The 20638-nt window shown below is 37.5% G+C and overlaps 1 protein-coding gene across 1 annotated transcript; it reads left to right on the forward strand.

Annotated features, from left to right (window-relative positions):
• Positions 1-1565: 1565 nt before the first annotated feature.
• LOC104156428 (protein FAM189A1-like) lies at positions 1566-20405 on the forward strand (the record flags this gene model as incomplete). The annotated part of the gene is made up of 7 exons (XM_009705023.1): positions 1566-1726; positions 2332-2467; positions 9180-9255; positions 12088-12678; positions 16822-16896; positions 17595-17923; positions 19905-20405. Coding segments are annotated over 7 exons (1554 nt in total), but the record flags the coding sequence as incomplete, so codon positions are not given.
• Between the last annotated feature and the right edge of the window lie 233 nt (positions 20406-20638).

Consider the following 20638-nt stretch of genomic DNA (forward strand, 5'->3'; position numbering starts at 1 on the left):
CTCTAGAGAGCCGATTAGTAAGCAACTAATAGCTCATTTTCACAAAAAATTGAAATTTGTCCCCCTGACCCTCTGTTGTGTTGCATTATTACAGCTTTGACCTCTGAAACGACATCTATAGAGAGTGTTTAGTAGAATTAAGATGTTGACTCAACCTTCTAAATACCAAAGACCAGTATCATTTCTGTGGTAATGAAAATTCAGCATAAGTGCACCAAGTTAAATTGGAAAAAGTGAAAAATATAAAACTATAACATTAAAAATTAAGGTAATTTACTTTCTATCTGCTAGATCTTCTAAGCATCAGCATTTTCCCTTTTATTTCACTGCCTCTTAAGTCTTTACTATGGATTTAAACAAATAATAATGTAACAAGACAACAGTGCAAAGACATATATTGTCTTGTTCCAGTATAGAAAAAGAAATGTGCCTTCAGGAAATTTTCTTAGCTCACTTGTTTTAAAAGGCAAGAGCTAAAGACCAAGTCAGCTACTGATCCGCAAAAAGTGATATGACAGCAGAAGCTTGCCTGGCGAAGAATTCTCTGGGTTTGTATTGTCTTTTGATCCCCTTTTATCCATGGGGTACATGTAAAGCCAGGTCAAGGTGGCTGGATTCGATGTGATCTGCAGAATGGTCTGTATTTGATCTTGAAGTAGTTTAAGCCTTTGCTAGAAGACTTGTCAAGTTATAGTGTTTCTGAACTCGAAGGTACCAGAATGGCTTTTTGATATCACTGCTGTGTCTCAGGCTGATCAGGGTCCTGTCACAGATGTTGATGGTAGTTCTCAGTATTATTACTTTTTATTATTCAGTGTAGTTATTTTCTTTTTGGTTTTGAGATGTTTATATGGAATAAATGGGTTTTTTACTTTCATACCAGTATTTAAAACCTTTATACCACATTTAAGCGCATAGTGTCTGTATCACCAAACCACAAATGGCTATTTAAGAATATTTTATTTTACAAGAATAATAAAGAATAGTTATAAATGGCCCCTTTTTTGGAAGTGAAAAATAGGTAGGATGATTGTAGTTGTCTTCAAATTTTAACGAATATGTGGTAGCTAGTTTCTGCTTTGTTTTATTTGGTTTTTTTTTGAGGGGTTGGGTTTGGGTTTTTTTCCTCTATAAGCACAAGGCATTTCAGATTGGAAACAAAAACATGCAAATATTTTAGTAGTTGCATCTGTTGTTCATCAGTTATTAAAATATGACTGATTAGGTAGTGCTATAATAGAATTGTATTACAAGGTAGAAGTATTTCTTGAAAAGCTATTTAATTTTAAATGTTCATGTTCTGCATCCTAAAAATTGACTGGCTTTGAGGTGCAGGCCTCTCTATGTCTTTAGTAAGACCTTGTGTTATATTTTCGCTATTTGACTCACAGTCCTCACTGATCTCAAGTATTCTTATGCTTCCAGAAGTATCTATTTCATTTCAGTATGGATATTAATGACGTTGGATAGTGGTCAGGGTTGCTAATACTGACCTTTTATTACAATTTTTATTATTGGTGATGAAGTTTCTGCCATCTGAAGGAACTTGACCTGTTCATTTTCAGTTTCTGCCACAGAGGCCACATTCTACCAATCCTGACTGCATGACTCCACATGGAACTATCCTGCATCAAACCTTGGATTTTGATGAGTTCATACCACCAGTACCGCCTCCACCCTACTACCCACCAGAATATACCTGCACACCAGTGATAGAGGCACAGAGGTGATTCTTCTTCCCTGTAGTTAGTCGTCGCATAGTTCTGAGCTGCAAACTATGAAACTCTTTCAAAGAATATGAAGCCAAGTAATGTCCCTCACTTACATTAGGTGCTTCTTTTCCAGAGAGTTTACATACGTGTTTTGCAAACTTGTTAGGATGCATCTGGAAATATTTGTGTTAAAGCATTGCTGTAATAGAGAAGTGATTGAACTTAGCTAAGACAAGGATAACCCTACCTGAACTTAAAGCAGAGATCAGCTTACAGGTGATCCTTTCACAGTTGTTAACGTTACACACTTGAAGTTGAATATGAGATTTAATTTTCGAAGGAGATCGTGCAGTTAATGTGTATTAATGTGGAGTATTGAAGGACGTTAATGACTGCAAAATGGGCTGGTAGGGATGGCTGGCATCCAAAATGAAATACAATTTTTAAAGCTACCCTGTGAATGAGGGCTTCGTTTTGGTTGTCTAATAAATTTCTTCAATATAGTTCTTTGTAGTATATTGGCTTTGAATTCAGAGAACGCTCTACATTACTGTGGTGTAGGTGATAGTTTACCAAATAAATGCAATAATTAAGTTTACTTGTTTGTGTCTTTAAACAGAGGTCTCCATTTGGACTTTCCTCATTCCCCATTCAGTGCTTTATATGAAGTAACCATTAACAGCCCAGGAATGCTGTATCCGACTGAGCTGCCCCCTCCTTATGAGGCGGTGATTGGAGAGACACCTGCCAGTCAGGTAAGGAAAGCCCAAGGAAATTCTTTGTGTAGTCTTCAAATTTTCATGATGAGAAACAATTTTAGATAAACCTAATGATCTAAAATAATTTAGGAGTTAATTGTACTTTGGGGGAGCAACCATTAGAAAATATTTATGTTCTTTATACAAGTTTTTCAGACCATTCTCTTTAAAAGGTTTTAACTAAGAAATTTTACTTAATGTATATTGTCGTTATGTTCTTGTGCGTGTTTGGGCAAATGCTTATGCGAGTAGTAATATTTCTGCTGATATCATCCATTTAAAAAGTTGTATGATACTGGACTGTCAGTAGCATAAACCTAGAAGAATGGATTGGAATCGCCAAAGCACAATGTTTTTCCTTATTTGAAAAGCATAACGATGTTTTAAAATGAGATTACACTTCTTAATTTCTGTAGGTAATAAGAAATCTTGATTAGGAGGCAGGTTTATTTTCTTAAAAAAACCCCTACAGTTGTAAAATATTTCTCATTCCAACTACACATGATAGTGGATTTGCCTCACTTTAATATACTAGTTTTAATTGGAGCTCAGTACAACAGTGTAGGTTTAATAAGGAAAAAGATAACTGTGTGTCTTGTGACATGTAATGCTAATAACATCTCTGTGTTTGTGTATGTGTGTATATAGCATAGAGCTCATGGGACATTCAGTTTTGCTTTGCCTGTGATCTGAGCCACGATAATTACAAATTCCCATTTTAAACTCTGTGTGTAAGTAGAACATGTACTCGAAAATTCCTAACAAAAATCTCTGTAAATAACCTCAGATTAACAAAGTTAAAAATACACATTTGCAGTCCCCCATTTATGTCAGATTTCAGATCGTGTTCTGGAAAAGTACTGGGAGGGTCTGGTAATAGTACAGGTTCTTACAAGGGTATGCTCTAGTCTTGACAGGATGCCTTGAACTCAGTGCCAAATTGATGCTGTGTCTTACAACTACTAAGGAAACTCCTGTCAGACACCAAAGTGCTGGAAACTGATTCTCACTTCAGTGTTACGTTAGCTGATACGAAACTGTATGGAGCAAAGATTTGAATGATAAAAGGACAGGGACATGTTCTTCCTATGAAATAGCAGTGAGTAGTTCTCTGTTGCTTATACTTTTGGCTGTTACAGCTTTTCATAGCTTCTGCTGTTATGTGACAGAAACAGTTACTCCTGGGAGTGCGTAACACCTTTATTCTGAACTTTAAGAAAGGATCCAGTATACTTCAGACAAACACTTACATTACACTTTTTGTCCTATTTTTTACTATACAATATCAACTCAACTGAAACTAGAATTACAATGTATGTGCGTGTACAGGCAAAGCTAATTTCAGCAAAGTTTTCCTTGAAGTGATTTGTGATAATTGAATCAGCTGTCACAAATGGGAAAATATTTGAAATTGCTTTTAGAAACTGTAATTTCTTGCAGGCTTCAGTAAAAACTCAAGTCAAACATTCTAGATAATGCTTATCAGTTGTTAATAGCACACTGTGGAAATGTGTGTGTTCAGGTTGCCAAATTGCACCCACGTTACAGAGGGGAATACTTTACATTTCCCCAAAATACAACATTGAAAAGTTTGCTAGTGATTTTTTTCACACTGGTGGAAACCGCAACTGAAACCACAAAACTAAAGAAATTATATAAAATTTTACTATTATACACAAGAAGATTATTGAGATAATTAACAAGACAAGTATCTGAGGAAAAGAAGAATGTTGAGATGCACAGTCCCTGACAAAAATGCAATTAAAAAACTCCAAGGTATGCCTGCCTTTTACAGCTTTTATGACTGACAAAGCAGCTTCTGACAGTTCTTCTAATCCTTGCCTTGTGTAGCCTCCACCACCTGCTGCAATAAACAGGCCAAACATTGCATTACCTTAAATTAATTTGGCTATAATAAAATGAATCAGTATAAACTGCTTGTGAGTGAAGTTCTCTTCTGAACAGCAAAATTGGAGTTTCCAAGGCTATCTCCTTTCTAAAATAGTTTTTATCGAGGTTCCATCCTTTTTCCTTTACGGTAACTCAGAGGAACCTGCAAGCCCTGGAGGAGTCGATATTTTACAGTGATTTAAAAGAAAAATTGGGAAAAGCGATATGAATTATACATGGTTTGGGGAGAAAGAGGAGGGTCATACGTGTGATAAGAATTTGTATGTGGTGCTAAGTAAGGTTTAGAAAAGTGTCTGTTTGCACTTAAGCTCAAAATCACTTTGAGCACTCTTGTAATTGGGATTACACTTTGCATGAGCATCAACATCCAGCAGCACAATAGCACCAGCATGTAACAAAAATACATTTTAACAAGACATAATTTGAGGCAGCAAAGTCATGCTTTTGCAAGAAGAGCATGAACTTTAACAGGTAGATCTACTGACTGTTATTTTTGGCATCTGGTCAGTGTCAGCACCTCGCCTATTCATCTCTGACCACCTGGGTTCCAGAAGTGTTTGTTCTCATCACAAGTGAAAATGAGTGGTGATTTTTGATTTCTAAATGGTGATAATTCTGTAGTTTCTTACCAGGAATAAGTTTACATATGCCTGGTAGGTGCTGGTTCAGAGAGCTTGTACGAGCGAAATAACAACAGGTGCTGAGTATCAGAACTGAAGTATGTTTGGCAATGCTAACTAAAGCCCACACAGTGACTCTGTAGCCATATACTTCTCTTGACAGCAAAAGCCCTAACATATTTTTTTGTAGTCAGTGTCCCAGTTGATCTCTAAGTAGAGGAATGGAGCCAAAGTCTAAGAGAGTGTTAGGTCTACAAGAGGAACAAAATGGGAGCGCTAACTTCTTACATGATGCAGATGCTCCCATATAACATGCACGAAGGTACAGTACAGTGTGAACTGAAATAACCAGATTTATAAATCCGTCAAAGGCAGACTTTGCAATGGAAATCATGGCAGAGCTTTAGCTGCAGAAGTGCTTCTGGGAACCATTATGTAATAATGCCATAATTGTAAAACCTCTTACTGAGCATCAGGCAATAGGTTTTGTTTGGTTTTAAATGGATTGAGGTCCTTAGAATTTTATTAAATTGTATCAAATTAGACTCAGTATTTCATGCATTTCACGGACAACAAATGTCAGTGGTAATTTAAGTGATTACATCTAAGTAAAAATTGCTGTTGTCATCTATATTGTTGAGGAATTTCTGTTTCATGACTATGAAAAAAAATGTTTTTCACAGTGTTTTCCATGCAAAGTATTGACTAGGATATAGAAAAGACAAGAACAAACAGATCAGGGTTCTGGGTAAATTATACCAGTGACTGTTTTATAAGGTTTACTAACCTGTAGGCTGTGCAGGCTTGTTACAAGCATGGTTTTTCTTTCCTTTTCCTATTGATAGCTTAGTGACTGTCTTTACCAGCTTTATGTCTGAGGACTGTGCAAGTCAATAAGGTTTTGCTACCCGAGGCTGTGCAGGAACCTGTATGAAACCATGTGCCATCCCTATGTGAACCAAAACTCTGACCTGACTAAAAATTGTCAGTGTTACCTCCAACAATTAAAACCATGGTTTTCCTTCCCCCAAGCAAGAAGGTTAATCAATTCCAAATGCACATAAAATACATTCAGCAATTATTCTTCTGAATGGAGAAGGAACAAGGGAGGGAAAAGAAAAAAAATTAACACATTGATCAGATAAGTTTAAATGGCTTATGTTTTGCAAAATATGGCTAAATACCAAGAAAAGTAGAAGAAATCAAAATTCAAATTATATCCCTGATTTCTTCTGTGTGCCCGAAATCTTGAAATCTCTTGTTTTCCCACTATTAAGGATGCTAGTTATCAATGAGGCCCTTAAGAGATAAACCTTAAAGACGGTAAGTGCTTTTCTGTATGTGGGGGATTTTTTATAGAGGGGAATATTCACAGTCTTCCATTTGGTCTCAAGAAGCAATTTCTGTCTGTGTAAACTTGTCCCATCTATTTGTCATATTGCTGGCATTTGGTTGTGAGGTTTGTTGTGATTTTTTGTTTGTTTATGTTTGTTTTGATTTTTGTTGTGGTTTTTTTTTTTTTAATTTCCAGCAGTTGTCATTAGAGAAAACTATAATGTAATATCGTCTGCAGTATATAAGCAGGCATCCAGAAATTAAGCTGAGAGGCCGTGTCCTTTGATTGACATAGTAAGGAGTCACCGCTAAGAATGTTATCTTGTTTATGCAGCCCCATGTCTTTAGGTACGTCACTGCAGGGCTCTCGGCCTTTGCAGGAGCCTCTGAGATTGAGGCAGAGCCTGAGAAGGGATGTGGTGTGTGGTGGCTGAGCTTTTGTGCCCATCTAAATTCCAAAGGATGTGAAAAACTGATACAAATGTCATTGCATGGAGGAGAGTGCTGAGAACAGTTTCTGTAGTTTCCCAAGTAAGACATGACCCCTTACCTTAGGTGAGCTGTAGGACTCTCAATGTGAACACCTAACCGCAAGGTAAAACAGTTTGGAACACACCTTGGGTCCATGGTGTGTTCTGTGCGAGCTCTGTTCCAACAAGGTGCCAAAGCAGAGTACCGACAGCTGCTCTGTGGCTTGTGTCAAAGGAGCTTAGTTGTCTTATTCCCAGGTCAAAAAATTCTGTCAAGGCTATAATTGTTCCCTTTGACAAACTAAGCAGAGAATAAAAAAAAAAATAAAAAAATTGAACTGTTGTAATCTAGAAGTGTTTGTATACTAGGAAACTAAGGTATGTAAATACATTGTATGTATTTCTTCTGCCTGTAAAATAGTGTGATTTTTTTGAGAGATGCAGTATTTTGATTTCTAGAATTGCTGAGTCAGCTTTTTTCACAAGTTTGCTTTATATGCTGTATAATAATGTTGTTGTTATTTTAAATTTGCTAGATCAAAGCTACCGATGATGTTTTTTATTAGTACAGGTTCGCCAAAACCTCAGCCTTGCATGTAACTCGTTCTATAGATACTAGGCTGTTTCATATGTACAAGAAAATGTCACTACAGCTGCCAGGTGACTGGGAGAATGTAGAAGGTCAATGAATGTTTTGGCACAAATATTCAGCAGATATTTTCCTGCCAACGATTAAGTATGAAACCACCTAGATTTAGAAAGAACCCCTAGATTTTTAAAAATGAACAAACACCCTTAAAACTTCATATTATTTCTTCCGAAATGTAGTTAATCTGATTGAATTTTCTCCAACAACAAAGACCATTTGAGAACATGTCTTTCTTTTCCAGTTAGTTCCCAGGAATCGTCTGCAACTTACAGTGACACCACTAATTTTTTTTTTTTACCACAGATACAAGATTCTGCTTCCATAAAGAAAGATCCTTTAAGAAATTTCCAAGCCAATTGTTTAAATATACAAGTGATTTCACTTTTGCTTCTCAGTCCTCTATTCATCTATTGCTGAGTTAAAGTATTTCTGGTACTGTTCTTTGTTTAGAGTTGTATTTGCTAACCCTTAGACTTAAAATCACTTTTAAAACCTAAATTTGTATCAGAAAAAGTTTCCTGATCACTTGATCATAGTAAGCTATGGATAGATAGAAAAAAAGAAATTAGTGAGCACAGTAAGTTATGTGTATGTATGTGCATTAATCTACACTGGCATGTGCGCTGGAAGCTCTTTCCTTAATAGCTTCAGAGTAATAGTGTTATTCAGTATTTTAGAAGGCCAGATACAAATTAAGCTCTTGACAAGAAGGTTTTCACAGAGGTGACTGATGGTTATTTCTAGACTCTGTCACCAACAGTAATAAGCTTTTATTAGTTAATTGTGGCCTTACAGACAGAAGCAGATATGATGCTTTCTGCTAAAGATGGTATCAATCTCATTCCCTTCCACTTCTCTTTTTATATTTTTCTCATTTCTTGTTACCAGCTATTTATTGGAACCATTTTTTTTAATAATCATGATCCCAAAGAACTGCTAAAAATCTAAGGAGATTGGCAACAAGGTCCAATCCAAAGTCTATTAAAATCAGTAGAAAGAAAATTTCCTAAATTTCAGGTGTTTATGGATCAAGTTTTTCCAGCAGGACTGATTCTGTATTTTATTCACATAATTCTCAAAAGTGAAAGGAACTTACCTGCTTAGATCCATCTTTTCAGAAAAAAGGTGAGTCCTAGTATTATCTCCCTTCAGCAATCTCTGATAGACTGGAGAGCACCATGCATCGGCCACCGTGGGTAGCAATGATGTTATAGGGATTAAAAATACATTAGGTGTTAACAGCTCAGCAAGCAATCAAAGGAAAATACTTCTTTTTTGCTTTTTTTTATGGTTTCTGTTGTTCTCTATCCTATTTTAGAGCAATCTAATGTGGTGGAAAAAAAGCATGATATGGAAGAATGCAGACTGTAGAAAAAGAGATTGCTTGTAGTAAAACCATTAGTTTTAAGCATTGCGGACATTAAGTTTTGTAATGTGGGCCTGCAGCCCCAGCTGCCTGTGAATTCAAGAAGAATTTGGCTTGTAGATTCTGGAAAAAAATGAAAAATTGCTTTAACCATGCTTCTTTGCCTTGCATTTGTTCCTGACCGAAAGACATAGTAAAATACTGTATCTTTATACAGCTTCCAATCTGAATAGCAGCTTATATGATGGTGTTATTTCACATTGTCAGGTGTGTTCTTAAAATCATCAGTGGTATACTTTTTGGTAAATTTGGTAAATTGCAGATTAATGTGCTGTTTCATTAAACAATTTTTATTTAGGTCACTGGTACTGATCAGCAAGTATCTGAATCAAGCTTGGGTGAGAGGAACATGACCCTGGACTTCAGCACACAAGGTGATCATAGCATTGTGTTTGTCTACTTGAGAAAGATGTAGTAGGATTTTTGAGTGGACTTTTTCTTCTCTTCTGCCCTCCCCAATGGAGAAAGAAGGATTTGCTTTCAGATTGATTGTGGCAAGAACAACCTTTTCACAGGCATAAACTGATGTGGCTGGAAATGCAGAGGAGAGTTTTGCTCAACAAAGCATGCTCTATAAAGTCCTTTGAGGCAGATGTGGCAACTGTCATTTCTCTTTGAAGAGTCATGCACATAACTGGCAGTTTGTTTCTCATTGTCAGCAACCATGGGTGCCTTCCTGAGAGTCTACATGCCTTCTCTGTGTAGTAGTTCCCTGCATGGCTTCCAGAAGGCTGAATAGGAAGCTTGCTGCCTGAAGCATAGATGTGAATGCAGGTAGATGAGTAGCAGCACAGACCCTGTTTGTTTAAAAGTTACTAGAATAGCCCTCTGTATCATGTCTGTTGATATGGAGGGCTTTTTAAAGTTTACAGCCTCAGTGGATCGTGAGATGTTGAGCAGTTTGTATGAAATAATTATGTCACACAAACTTCCATTAAATACTTTTTCCACATCATATTCCTATCGTATTGATGAACAGGCTGGCAGGTGTGCTCCATCAGTATACTTAAGGGCAGAGAGGTGGTGGCAGAGTGGCCCGAGAAACAGAAACAGTCCTCTCTAGCCTAGCATCCAGAATGGAACTGAAGCCTAAAAGATGAGTGAGGAGCATCTGTTCTGTGAAGTAGGATTTCAGTTTCCAGAGCCACCAGTGGTCACATTTAACTACTGCTAAATGCAAATGTATTTATTTTTTTTACACCCTGGTGTTTGACAACTGCAGTGGAGTGTGACAACTGAAGGTGACTAGTTTTTAAGTGCTGCTCTTAACAAGGGCTGTGTCTACAGAGCTAGTTCCTGAAGTTCATAGGTACATTTGGACTTCACATCCACACATGAAAGTCAAAATTTTAAGGCCAGTGCTAGAGTTTTGACTATTGGGAAGCAGTGGACCAGCTCTCAAGCCAGGGTTTCGACAGTACTTACTGTGCTGTGCGCACATGAAAAGGAATTATGCAGGTCCTTGGGCATGTTTTATTCATGTAAAATCAGTCAGGTGTCACCATTCCATGTTTTTTGAGCAGTGATTGCTTCGCATCTGCTTCAGGCCCCTCCTCCTGATGTCTATCGTACCAGAAAAACCATGCCAGTGGAAGACTAGAATAGTAAGAAGCTGTAAATACAGTGTAAGGCCCTTGAATCCAGGTAGCAAATGGCACAACCAACCACACTGTAGTTATCAATTAAATCTAATCAAACCAGAGGGAGTTTGGACAGTGAAGGGCTGTGCTCTGAAGACAGGCGCAAACTGGATGCTTTAATTTACCGATAAAAACTTTATAGACATTTCAAAGCTTGAGGTAAGAGAATATGTTGCAAAGAATCATCTAACTAGGTAAAAAATGTCTGGGAACTCATCACAAATATAAATGGTCCACTAAACCACTGCAGCTTTGTGCCTGATATAATAAATGGTGCATATTACACATTTTTAGCATAATGTAAATGTATTTTCATTACTGATTATTATGGCCTTTTTGGCAATGTTATGATTGCCTTGTAAGTGTTACAAATTTATTTCCTGGAAGCCCCAAAAGAAAATAGTTGTTGTGATTCATTTTATATAAGAAGAAAATGTCCTTTGTAAAATCCAACCTCATGAATATTTGATTTTCATTTTGATAGTTAATCTCCCTATACTAAAGAAAGCTTTCTGCTTCCTAGACCCCAAAACATGGGAGCACTTAAATGTTCTCTAATTCACTAAAAGATCCTATCTTTCTATTCCTGAACAAAACAGTTAAAATACATTTGGCTCATCAATATGGTTAGCAACAGCTGTTATGCAAAAAAGAGCATCAGAGGCTGCTGAGCTGAATAGAATTATGTGATTTGTATTTTGTAAATATTTTTATTTTAGATCTAGGACTTTAAGGAATTCCAGTCTGATATGGGAAAAGTGTTGACTATATTAGTGGAGCCTGGAGACTGGATTATCTAGTTTTATTTTCTTTATTTGGCTCTGCATTATTTGGCTCTGCATTATTCCATGACTTCAGGAATAATGCAGAGCCAAATACTTATTTTCATACAGGGGGCCATTTTCATCCATAACGTATATTTGGAGACATGACAGAGGAAGTGGTAACGGTCTCAGTTTTTAATATAAATGGCTTCAAAGCTGATGTGACCTTGCGTAGAATGTTTAGCTTCTATCTGAACTGTGTGTGTCACGTATTTTGTGTGCCAGAGATGTTATATGATGGTGAATTCTCATTTGTAAAGAACTTAGATGTATGCTTCAGGGAAAGGATGATTGATTAGAAAGCGTTAGCTGCAAAGCTAATATTGACAGTAGTGATAGGTTTAGAAGTGATCAGAGCCATGTTTTTTCAGCATTTGTGTAAAGTTTTACTTTTTCTACCACGGGCAATCTCTCACTGTTTATCAGAGAAACCAGTAGTGAAAGAGCTGTTCCTGTCCAAATGTAGTTACAGATAATACTTTGGTATCAGTGCTCAAGCATGCTTATTAGTTGAAGAAGGACTGTCGAGGACAGCACAAATTGTCTTTGCTGAAGGACACTAGAAACAAGTAAATAACTTCAGTCTTTTTTGCTTTGGTATTCTGTCATCTGAAAGCTTTTGAGTAATTATTGATGTACTTGCCAATTACTAAATTTAAATCAGTATATTGAAAACAGGGCTGGGGGTTAATGGGAGAGAGACAAGAAATCTTTGGTTTTCTCTGAATCTCTTGTTTTGCAGTTTCTGTTGAGAGCACCTCTTTGATGGTCTCTGAGGCTGTTGATATGGCAGACCGTAGCTATTCCTCTGAAGATCTTTGTTCGCTGGATGTTCAAGGATCTCTCCATTCTGCAGATCTTTCTCCTTACTGTACAAGCCCCAAAGGGGCTGTGGACCTGAGCTGCAGCACTCTGGATTGCAGTGCCCACTGCAGGTTCCACAGAGCTCGCTCAGAGGGTTTTCCTGATGAGGATGATGGTTCCCACAGCCGAGCCTCTACAGACAGGTCTCAAGGACACGAGAAGAACTGTGCCCATGGCAGGTCCTTGAACCGTTCCTCAGAGAATTTCAGCCCCTCAGAAAGAGAACTGCAGAGTTCTGCTCAAGAGAGCAATGCCATGCTGCCTTTGAAGCAAAAGAGAATCTGCTGTGCGGACTTCAGCCAGCCTCCTCTCCCTACCCAGGCCTCTCCCTGTTCTGGGCCCACAAATACTTCATCATACGTGAGCAGCCATGAGAGTGCTGTCCCGCAGCATCACATTACAAAATACCGAATTTCAAATATAGGCCGATCAACTAGTGACCCTGTATCATGTTCGTCTTATACAGAAGGTAGGTGTAGTACCACAAGGCTGATGGAGCATGAAACAAATGAGTGGTGTGTTGATTTATGCAGCAATTGATGCTGCTGGAAATTATATGAAACATTCCAATGAGGGTTGACTTACGTGTGAAGGCTTTAGTTCCATGCGCATTTTCTAGGTTTGAAAATTTTAAAGAAGAATGGAAATGGGAAAAGTGACAGAGTGAAATTAATTTTGGCTTTTCTAAATTGTACCAGCCTTTCTGCACTGCTCAGAAAACCATCTCTTGAGTAGATGCTTCCATCTCTCTGTTACTGTTATATTGCGAAACTAAACTAAGAAGTTGAATGGTAGCTGGGGTCTATTTGGGAAATGATGAACTGAGCTGTCATGCTTGTAATACAGCAGCTGGGTGTCCTGAAGGTGACACTGACGTTGACAGTATTGGTGCACGTCAGAGGTAGTCAGAGTGTGACTGTGCAGTGGCAAGTTGGAGTGTACAGTGAAAAGTTTTAGAGGACAAAGAAATGAAAGATGAGGCACACAACAAGTTAATAAATGAAAAGGAAAGTTTTTGACTGTCATGGATAAGCATTTCTGCTATGAAACTCCTTTTAGATAAGTAGGGAAGAAGAGAAGAGACGTTGTTAGCTGAACAATGAATCTTCACAAAAATCTGCTTGTTAGTGGAAAAGAAATGTTTGATTTAGTAGAGAGTGGCTCCATCAAATAACAGCAGGAATATAGAACTGTCTAAACCATTTGAAAAGTGCAGGTTTTACAAAAGGATGTAAGCTGTTTAGAGAGATGCAAAGGGGTAACCTGGAGAAGTGGTTTGAAAGTAGATTAAAAGCTTTGTAAGATGTCATAGATTGTGTTGTTACAGATGCATTCACTGGGCTTTCTAAGGGATCTAGAGGAAGAATCATGGGACTAGCTCGGAACAAAAGTATACAAAATGCTGAAATAACTGGTTTCATCTTGGAAGATGATGTGTTGGTTCTCTTACACTTTCTGCATCATTATTCTGTTTCTGTGAATTTCGGAGACCTCATACTTAGCTCAGTGATTGAATGTCTTTTACCTTTAGAAATCTAGCCTCAGCATCCTGTCCAAGAAAAGTGAATGTTTAATCCAGAAGTCTGCATTTGTTTTATGAGATTTACTCTGCTAGGATATATGTGCTATGAAGCTGCTGTGCAGACAGTAAGTAGGAATTTCTGAATCCTTTCTACTGTGCCAAAGACAAGAACAACAGCACTTTCTCTTCTGGGTCATGCTCTACAAGTTCTCAATTCTGTGCTCCATATGCTCTTTGAGTAGTGTTTGAGAGCAAGGTTACTGTAGGCAGCAATATCTACGTGTTCTGGCCGACTGCTGGGACACCTGGTAGAACAGATGCTCTGCCTGCATTTTTAACGTGTCCTAAATACATCCGTCATCTTTTTGGAGAAGTGGCATTATGGGAATTATTTTTACTATTTTCCAAGTTCTTAGCCCTACATGAGTTGAGCTACATGGGTTGAACATTACTCAGATGTAACTGGGCTTAGCAAAAACTGTAATAAAAGAGCAGCGGTGGTTCTGGAGATACTGATATACACACAGCAGAGGGGGGAGCAAGAGAAGAAGTAACTCAGAGAGAACATGTTTGTGCTGACCTAGTTTGCCTTTCTTTTGCTGCCCACAGATGACTCTTTAAAATGAAATCTTTAAGAGAGGTAGTTGAGTCTAGATGTGCATATTTATTTTGTTTATATGTTTGTCAAACTACAGTTTGCAAAATTTTACTCTGTGAAGGTTCTCACAACTTCACATCACTTCCCCTTCCTCTAGTTTTTGTTGAACTTTATTTGGAAATCATACATAGGTTAGAAGCAGCACAATTCTAATAACATGTACCAACTGTTTGTAGCAGCCCTGAAGCTTATTTTTCCTAAGCTGTGACACACAGCTGAAGTTCTTTGTAGTCCTTATAACTTTAGAAAGGCATTTGATCTAGATTTTTCATGACTGGCTCTTGGTATTCACTGCAGAATTTTAAAATACACTTACAGAGTGGAAAGGTAGGCAAAGATAAAGGGAACTGACAGCTCCATCAAGTAACCAACCCAGAAGAAAAAGCATTTGATTTTTTTTTTCTGTGACATACACTTATGTTTTTAAAATCATCCTGGAGTAGAAGAACTGGTCAAATAGACTGACCATATGAAAGGCAGAGCTGTAAGTAATACTAATAACTCATGTAAGAGACAGACTGCAGATTTTGGAGAACTGAGCAGTGGAGGAGCTTCAGGCATGTTCACGAATGGGGAAATACAGTGGTCAGATTGGTAAGTGGAGTTTGGTTTTGCCTTAGAAACCAGTCTTTCTGCTTTAAGAAAAATTATTTATCTTCTGATTAGCCTCCCTATAGAAGTCAATGTGAAGACATTTAGAAGTGCAACCTTGAAATTTACTATGTAGAGTTTTGTTAAATGGGTCTTGAATGTTACTGTGATTGCATTGCACATGATTTGGAACATAAATTAGACAGGGATGTTGCACATGTGCAACAGCATAGTGATGCAACAGTGATGAGATCTAATAGTAATCTGGGGATATTAGCACTGGCATAAAACTCTGAGCTTTTAGATCAATAAAACATAATTCATGCTTCAAGCACATCTTGACATGATGGGGTCTTTATGGTATGTACAGTCAATAACTCTCCCATTAACCCTTAATGCTGAAAGTGAGCTTGCTTATTTGTTTTGAAATAGCTGTCATTCCTAGTAGAGAAATTATAGATGAAAGCTTAGTTTAATAGGTGCCTTTTTAGTCACTGTGTAGTCCCTGGACAATATAAGTATGGTGGGTTCATATATAATCTTTAAGAAATAGTTCCTTCTTTAAAAAAATTACACGAGTAGTTTGCACATTTTTCTGTCTTTTCCCTGTAAAGTTTATCATAGCAAAGAAGGACAAAATCAACTCCTAGCGCTGAAGTTTGTTACAATAAACTTAATTTATAATCACATACAATAGACTATGTGGCTGTATGAGTTAAGTGCCTGAGTGATTATTGCAGCGTCTGTGTTCCAGATAATTTAGGATAATGTCTAGTGCTGTTGTTTTGACTATGCTGCAAGTACATTAAGCAGTATAATAATGGATGGGAAGACAGAACCTCTGAAGTGTCTCCTCTTAATAAGCATGCCATGATTCATGTGTTGCACTACTTTGGCATAATAAAGCAAATTAAAGACAGAATAGAAGCTGTCTCTCTCAATTTCATACAGATTTTCTATGTTTGTAGCATCTTACATTTGTTTTCCTTGACTAATCACTCTACCAGAGAGGATTATACCAGCTTTTCATTACAAACTTTCCCTGAAGATATGGAAGAAACCTCTCCTAATCTACCTAGAAATTTAAAACAGTTTTCAGTCTTGGCAGCAGATGTAAACAACCTTAGCGTAAATGTGACAGTTAATTCCATCTTGACTGTCACAAACTTGAAATCAGGAAGACTGCAGTGGTCATTACTGTATCATGTGACCTCATCATCATTGGTCCTTGTGCTGGCATCTCAGAAACTCTGTCACTAGAAGGCAACGATGTACAGAGCTGTTTGGAGATGCTGTGTAACCACTTGTTATTGATTGGATCAGTAACCATAGCGGTCACCTACCCATTAATTTAATCAGTGGTGCATAGCATTTTTCCTGCAAAGAATGAGAATCTGTAAAAAAAGAGGAGGTAGAAATATTGAATAAAATGCTAGATTTGTAGAAATAAGAGGGATTCATCTTTCTTGCTTTCCCCATTTTCTAAGATAAACTCTGTCTGCCAAGGAAATACAGGAAGGTCTGAGGTCTGCCCCTAGCAGGGAGCATTCCACAGCTTCAGCGCTTATGCCTGAAGTATTGAGGATTTGATAGCTGTGTAACAGAGAGGAAAGCATCAAGCAGGAACTGTATCTTTCTATTTGTATTTATTTAACAGCTTATAGGACATTTCTGTGTATAGTAGCTTCTATTTATGAAGGGATATCTTAAAAGTGGTATTTCTTCTGAGCAGTTTCAAGCTGTAAAGGACATAATAAAAGATTCCAATGTATTTTTCCTTGCTTTGGGCAGAGGATAGTAGGGGTTGATTGTGCTCTTTCTGTCTCTCTCTTTCATTAAAGGTGATAATTGTGCCTGGACTCCTATATGTAGCCAGCATCAAGATGCGGGATTATCTACAGCTACATTAGAAACAGGTGAGGATTAGTTTTCTAAAGCAGGATCATATAGGTTTCCATCTTTTGTTTGAAAAACAATTAAAAGCTTCTAATAGAGAAACAAACTCTAGAAAATTTGAGGCAGAAGAATCACTTGCCAACAGCATACATGTATGATGTACGATGCTGATGGAACCAGCCTTGGAGTGAAAATAAATGCTGCAAATTAAGTCCTCGATTTTAGTTCAGCATTTTTTCCTTTCTCTGTATTTCTTACTAATCTCTCTTGTATTATTCACTGCTTACAATTTTCAAGGCCTAGAAATAAGCAGAACTTTATCCTTAAAGTTGGGGGTGGGAGCTGGGCCTAAAACATTCCAAGTTACACATGTAACACTGAGTAGTTGGTGTTTCCCCTTATCGTTAATCAACTGAAGTCCCTGAAAGAAGAGGTTAACAAAAATGTCTGTGATTTATGAAGTACTTTAATTACCACCCACTCATCCTAAATGCAGTCCTTCTTGGTCATAGGAAGGAGTCTTACTTTTGACCCCTTGTTAAACTCACCCATTTTGAAGTGTTTCCTTGATTGCATGTTTTTGTTATTCTTCAGACAGAACAGACATTTTATGACAAAGTAAAAAGTTTTGTGACAATATTTGTTTTGCCTTTTTTCTTTTTTTTTTCTTCTTTTTTTAAACTATTACTTTAAAGATATTCTTCCCCCCCTTTTTTAGTTCCTGTTTCTCGTTCTCATATGGCTGCCTCTGCTTGTCAGCATTCTTTGAGCAGTTTCCTACCAACTGGAAAACAGGGGGATACCAGGAAAATTGATCTACATCTAAAGCCAAGTGCTTTGCACACAGTCTCTAAAGAGCGACCACACTCTTTAGTGGACCTTAAGGCCTATAAAGACACAAAAATTTTAGTGGCGAAATTTTTGGAACATTCAAACTGTAATCTGCCTCCAGAAGTACGTCACGTAGTGAACAGCATACGATCAGTAATAAAATCTGATGAGAGACACATGGAAGAAGCCATCTTCAGTGCCAATATTATAGACCAGGTAAGCCATTTATGTTCTAGAAATTTGTTTAACCATGATCAACAAATGCCTTATTTAAATGTGTTTTACCGTTTTAATTACTTCAGTCAATTCTTACAAAAGTTGTTTTTATAATAACTTGGCTTTAGTAAGAAATAATTTGCATTTACTGGGCAGTAATGCATTTTACACTGAAGCACTCATAAATGCATTTAAAATTCAGATGGACCCAGTAATATCCTAGAAGCTGATTCACACATTGATAATCATCCTCTCTTATTTCCAATGTCTTTCTGTGCCTGTGACTACTCCATACATGAATTTGTGTTTATATACGGAGGTACACAGAACTGACTTGGATCTGTGGTTTTTCAGGCAAATGTATTTGTACAGCAGAAGCTACTGGCTGAAAAGAATGGGTAGATACACAAGCAGGGCCACAATCTATCAAAACAGAACAGTGCAGTTACCCTTACTCCTGGCTAGAAGGATGATAGTCACCCCTGCTATTGTTAAGAAACAGAATTGAGAAATTTTGCTTTTCCAACTGAAAGGAATAATGCATCTTCTCACCTTGACTGAGAAAAAGACACAGGGCTTGAAAGGAATCCTGTAAAACAAGGCAAATAGTGGTGGCAGCAACTTTTATTATCTAATGCGTGTTTAATAATACATCTCTTTTGCAGGAAGAAAGGTGATGAATCACCTTTTGCTAGTATTGTTACCAGAATGATAGCTATAGAAATGAACGTCCTTTTATGTTGTCAGATTTGAAAAGCAGAATGCTCTTAGCACTGACTAACCACATTCAGGTTGCCTGTAAGGTTTCCACAGAGCTGGACAGCCGATGAAGGATACATGGTTGGGGGCTGTTCCCCCTGCTTCTGAGATACTGTAATTTCTATGGGCTTAGTCTGCTGATCCCTAAATGAGGGAAACTGGCTAAGTATTAGAATAGGATGTAATAACACTTAAACAGCATGTGAGGGAGTTTGATGTGTAGCAGGAAACATACAGCATTTAATAAAGCTTGCTGCAAGATTGTTTTTGCAACATATGAAGTAGAACAAAGAAGTAGCACCATATCAGTTACCTCTGTACTCACATGAGTAGAAAAGCAGTACTACCATGATGTACTTTAAATAGAGTGTCTGCATGGAATTAACTTTTAATGTTTTTATTGCTTTACAAAATCTATAGGTCATTAAAACCTCAAGGTTAGAAAGTTGAGGACAATTTTCTTTAAATTAAAAGACCATAGTTTCTCACAAAACAAAACAGTGTAAAAAATTCCAGTGTGTATGTAGGTCATGAAACCAGGAACCAATGGCCCAATTTTTATCCTCTGTGGATTTCTTAGATCCAGGGAGACATACGTTTTTTTTTCACAGTAAAAAATAATTTTAGTAGTTATTTTTTTCAGGCAAAACCCACTATTAATTAGTGGAAGTCCAGGGCATCCCAGCAAGCAGTCACAGAATTTTTGGTCAAATAGTTGTATAATTCAGATTTGTGAAGTAGCTTGACAGTTCTATTATCACCAAAAGATTTGTTTACCAGGCTTGCCAAGTTTTAGTTCTCTTCCACGCTCAGCAAAGCTAGTGAAGCATCTCTTTCTCCTAAAAGAAAGATGAGTTTAATTTGCTCCAAACTTATATTTCTCAATTATAAGGCAGTGCTGCCGCCTTTTCCACAGGTTTCCTTTCCATTCGAATAGAGAGAAACAAGTACTTGTTTGTGCCTTTGTTGATTTAGCACTGCAGTACAGATATGAAGCCTGATGCCTTCCAAGCCTGACTGCCCTCCAGTAGCCAAGTACTCAGCCCTGACCAGTTGTAAGTGGGAGGGTCTCTGGATGGCTGCATAAACACACATCTCCTCTGAGAGACTTCCATCACTAGATAACTTTTAAATAATATTTAGGGACTGAACCTTTTAAATGAAAACATTTCTGACCCTGTTTTCCACATTTTTCCTTCTCTCTTCCTGCCCTTTTAAACAGGTAATGACAAGTTCCCAACAGAATGTGAATACCTCTAGAAAGCGACTTCAAGAAGATCTTCATCTTCAGAGCTGTGGTGCTCTGAGCTCTCCAGTTGCCTTCTTACGTAGGTCCCATATCACTCGCAGTTTAGAGCGGGACAGGCCTCACAGTTTAATTGGAGTTTGCCGGGAGACCATCCTTTGATAATATTTGAAGGTATGTGATTCCAGCAAAGAGAATTAAGGAAGAAACCAGGACTGGGAGAAATACAAGTAGTGGATGACTTAAAATGGAAGAAGTGTCTTCCTTTGGAATTCCACTTTTTTCCAACAGCAGGAGGAGAATACCTGTTTTTTCTGAATGTAAATTTCAGCCCCGATTTTTGCAAAACTTTAACTGATTTATTAGTAAAGTCATAACAAATGTTTTTCAAACCAGAAATTAGTTTATTTCACTGTATTTCTAGAAATGCTACTGATGCTGCCTAGCATTTCTTGAAAACCATTGCAAAACTGCCAGAGACTGGCTGCACAACTTGAAAGTTGTCTTTATTTAATGTACCTCAAAGTGTTTTAACTATGATCAGTGTTTTAATAAAAAGTATTTATGGACTTTGCTTTTTCAACAACTGATTTGGATAGAAATGCAAAGGTGATTCATACGCACATACAGTGCTATTTCTAATCCATTTTTCCAGTGTCTTTCATGCCAGGCTCACTGATCTCTCCTATTAAAATTGCCCGCTCCCTCCC

This window comes from Cariama cristata, unplaced genomic scaffold (assembly GCF_000690535.1).
Source record: "Cariama cristata isolate BGI_N322 unplaced genomic scaffold, ASM69053v1 scaffold40217, whole genome shotgun sequence".
NCBI lineage: Eukaryota > Metazoa > Chordata > Aves > Cariamiformes > Cariamidae > Cariama > Cariama cristata.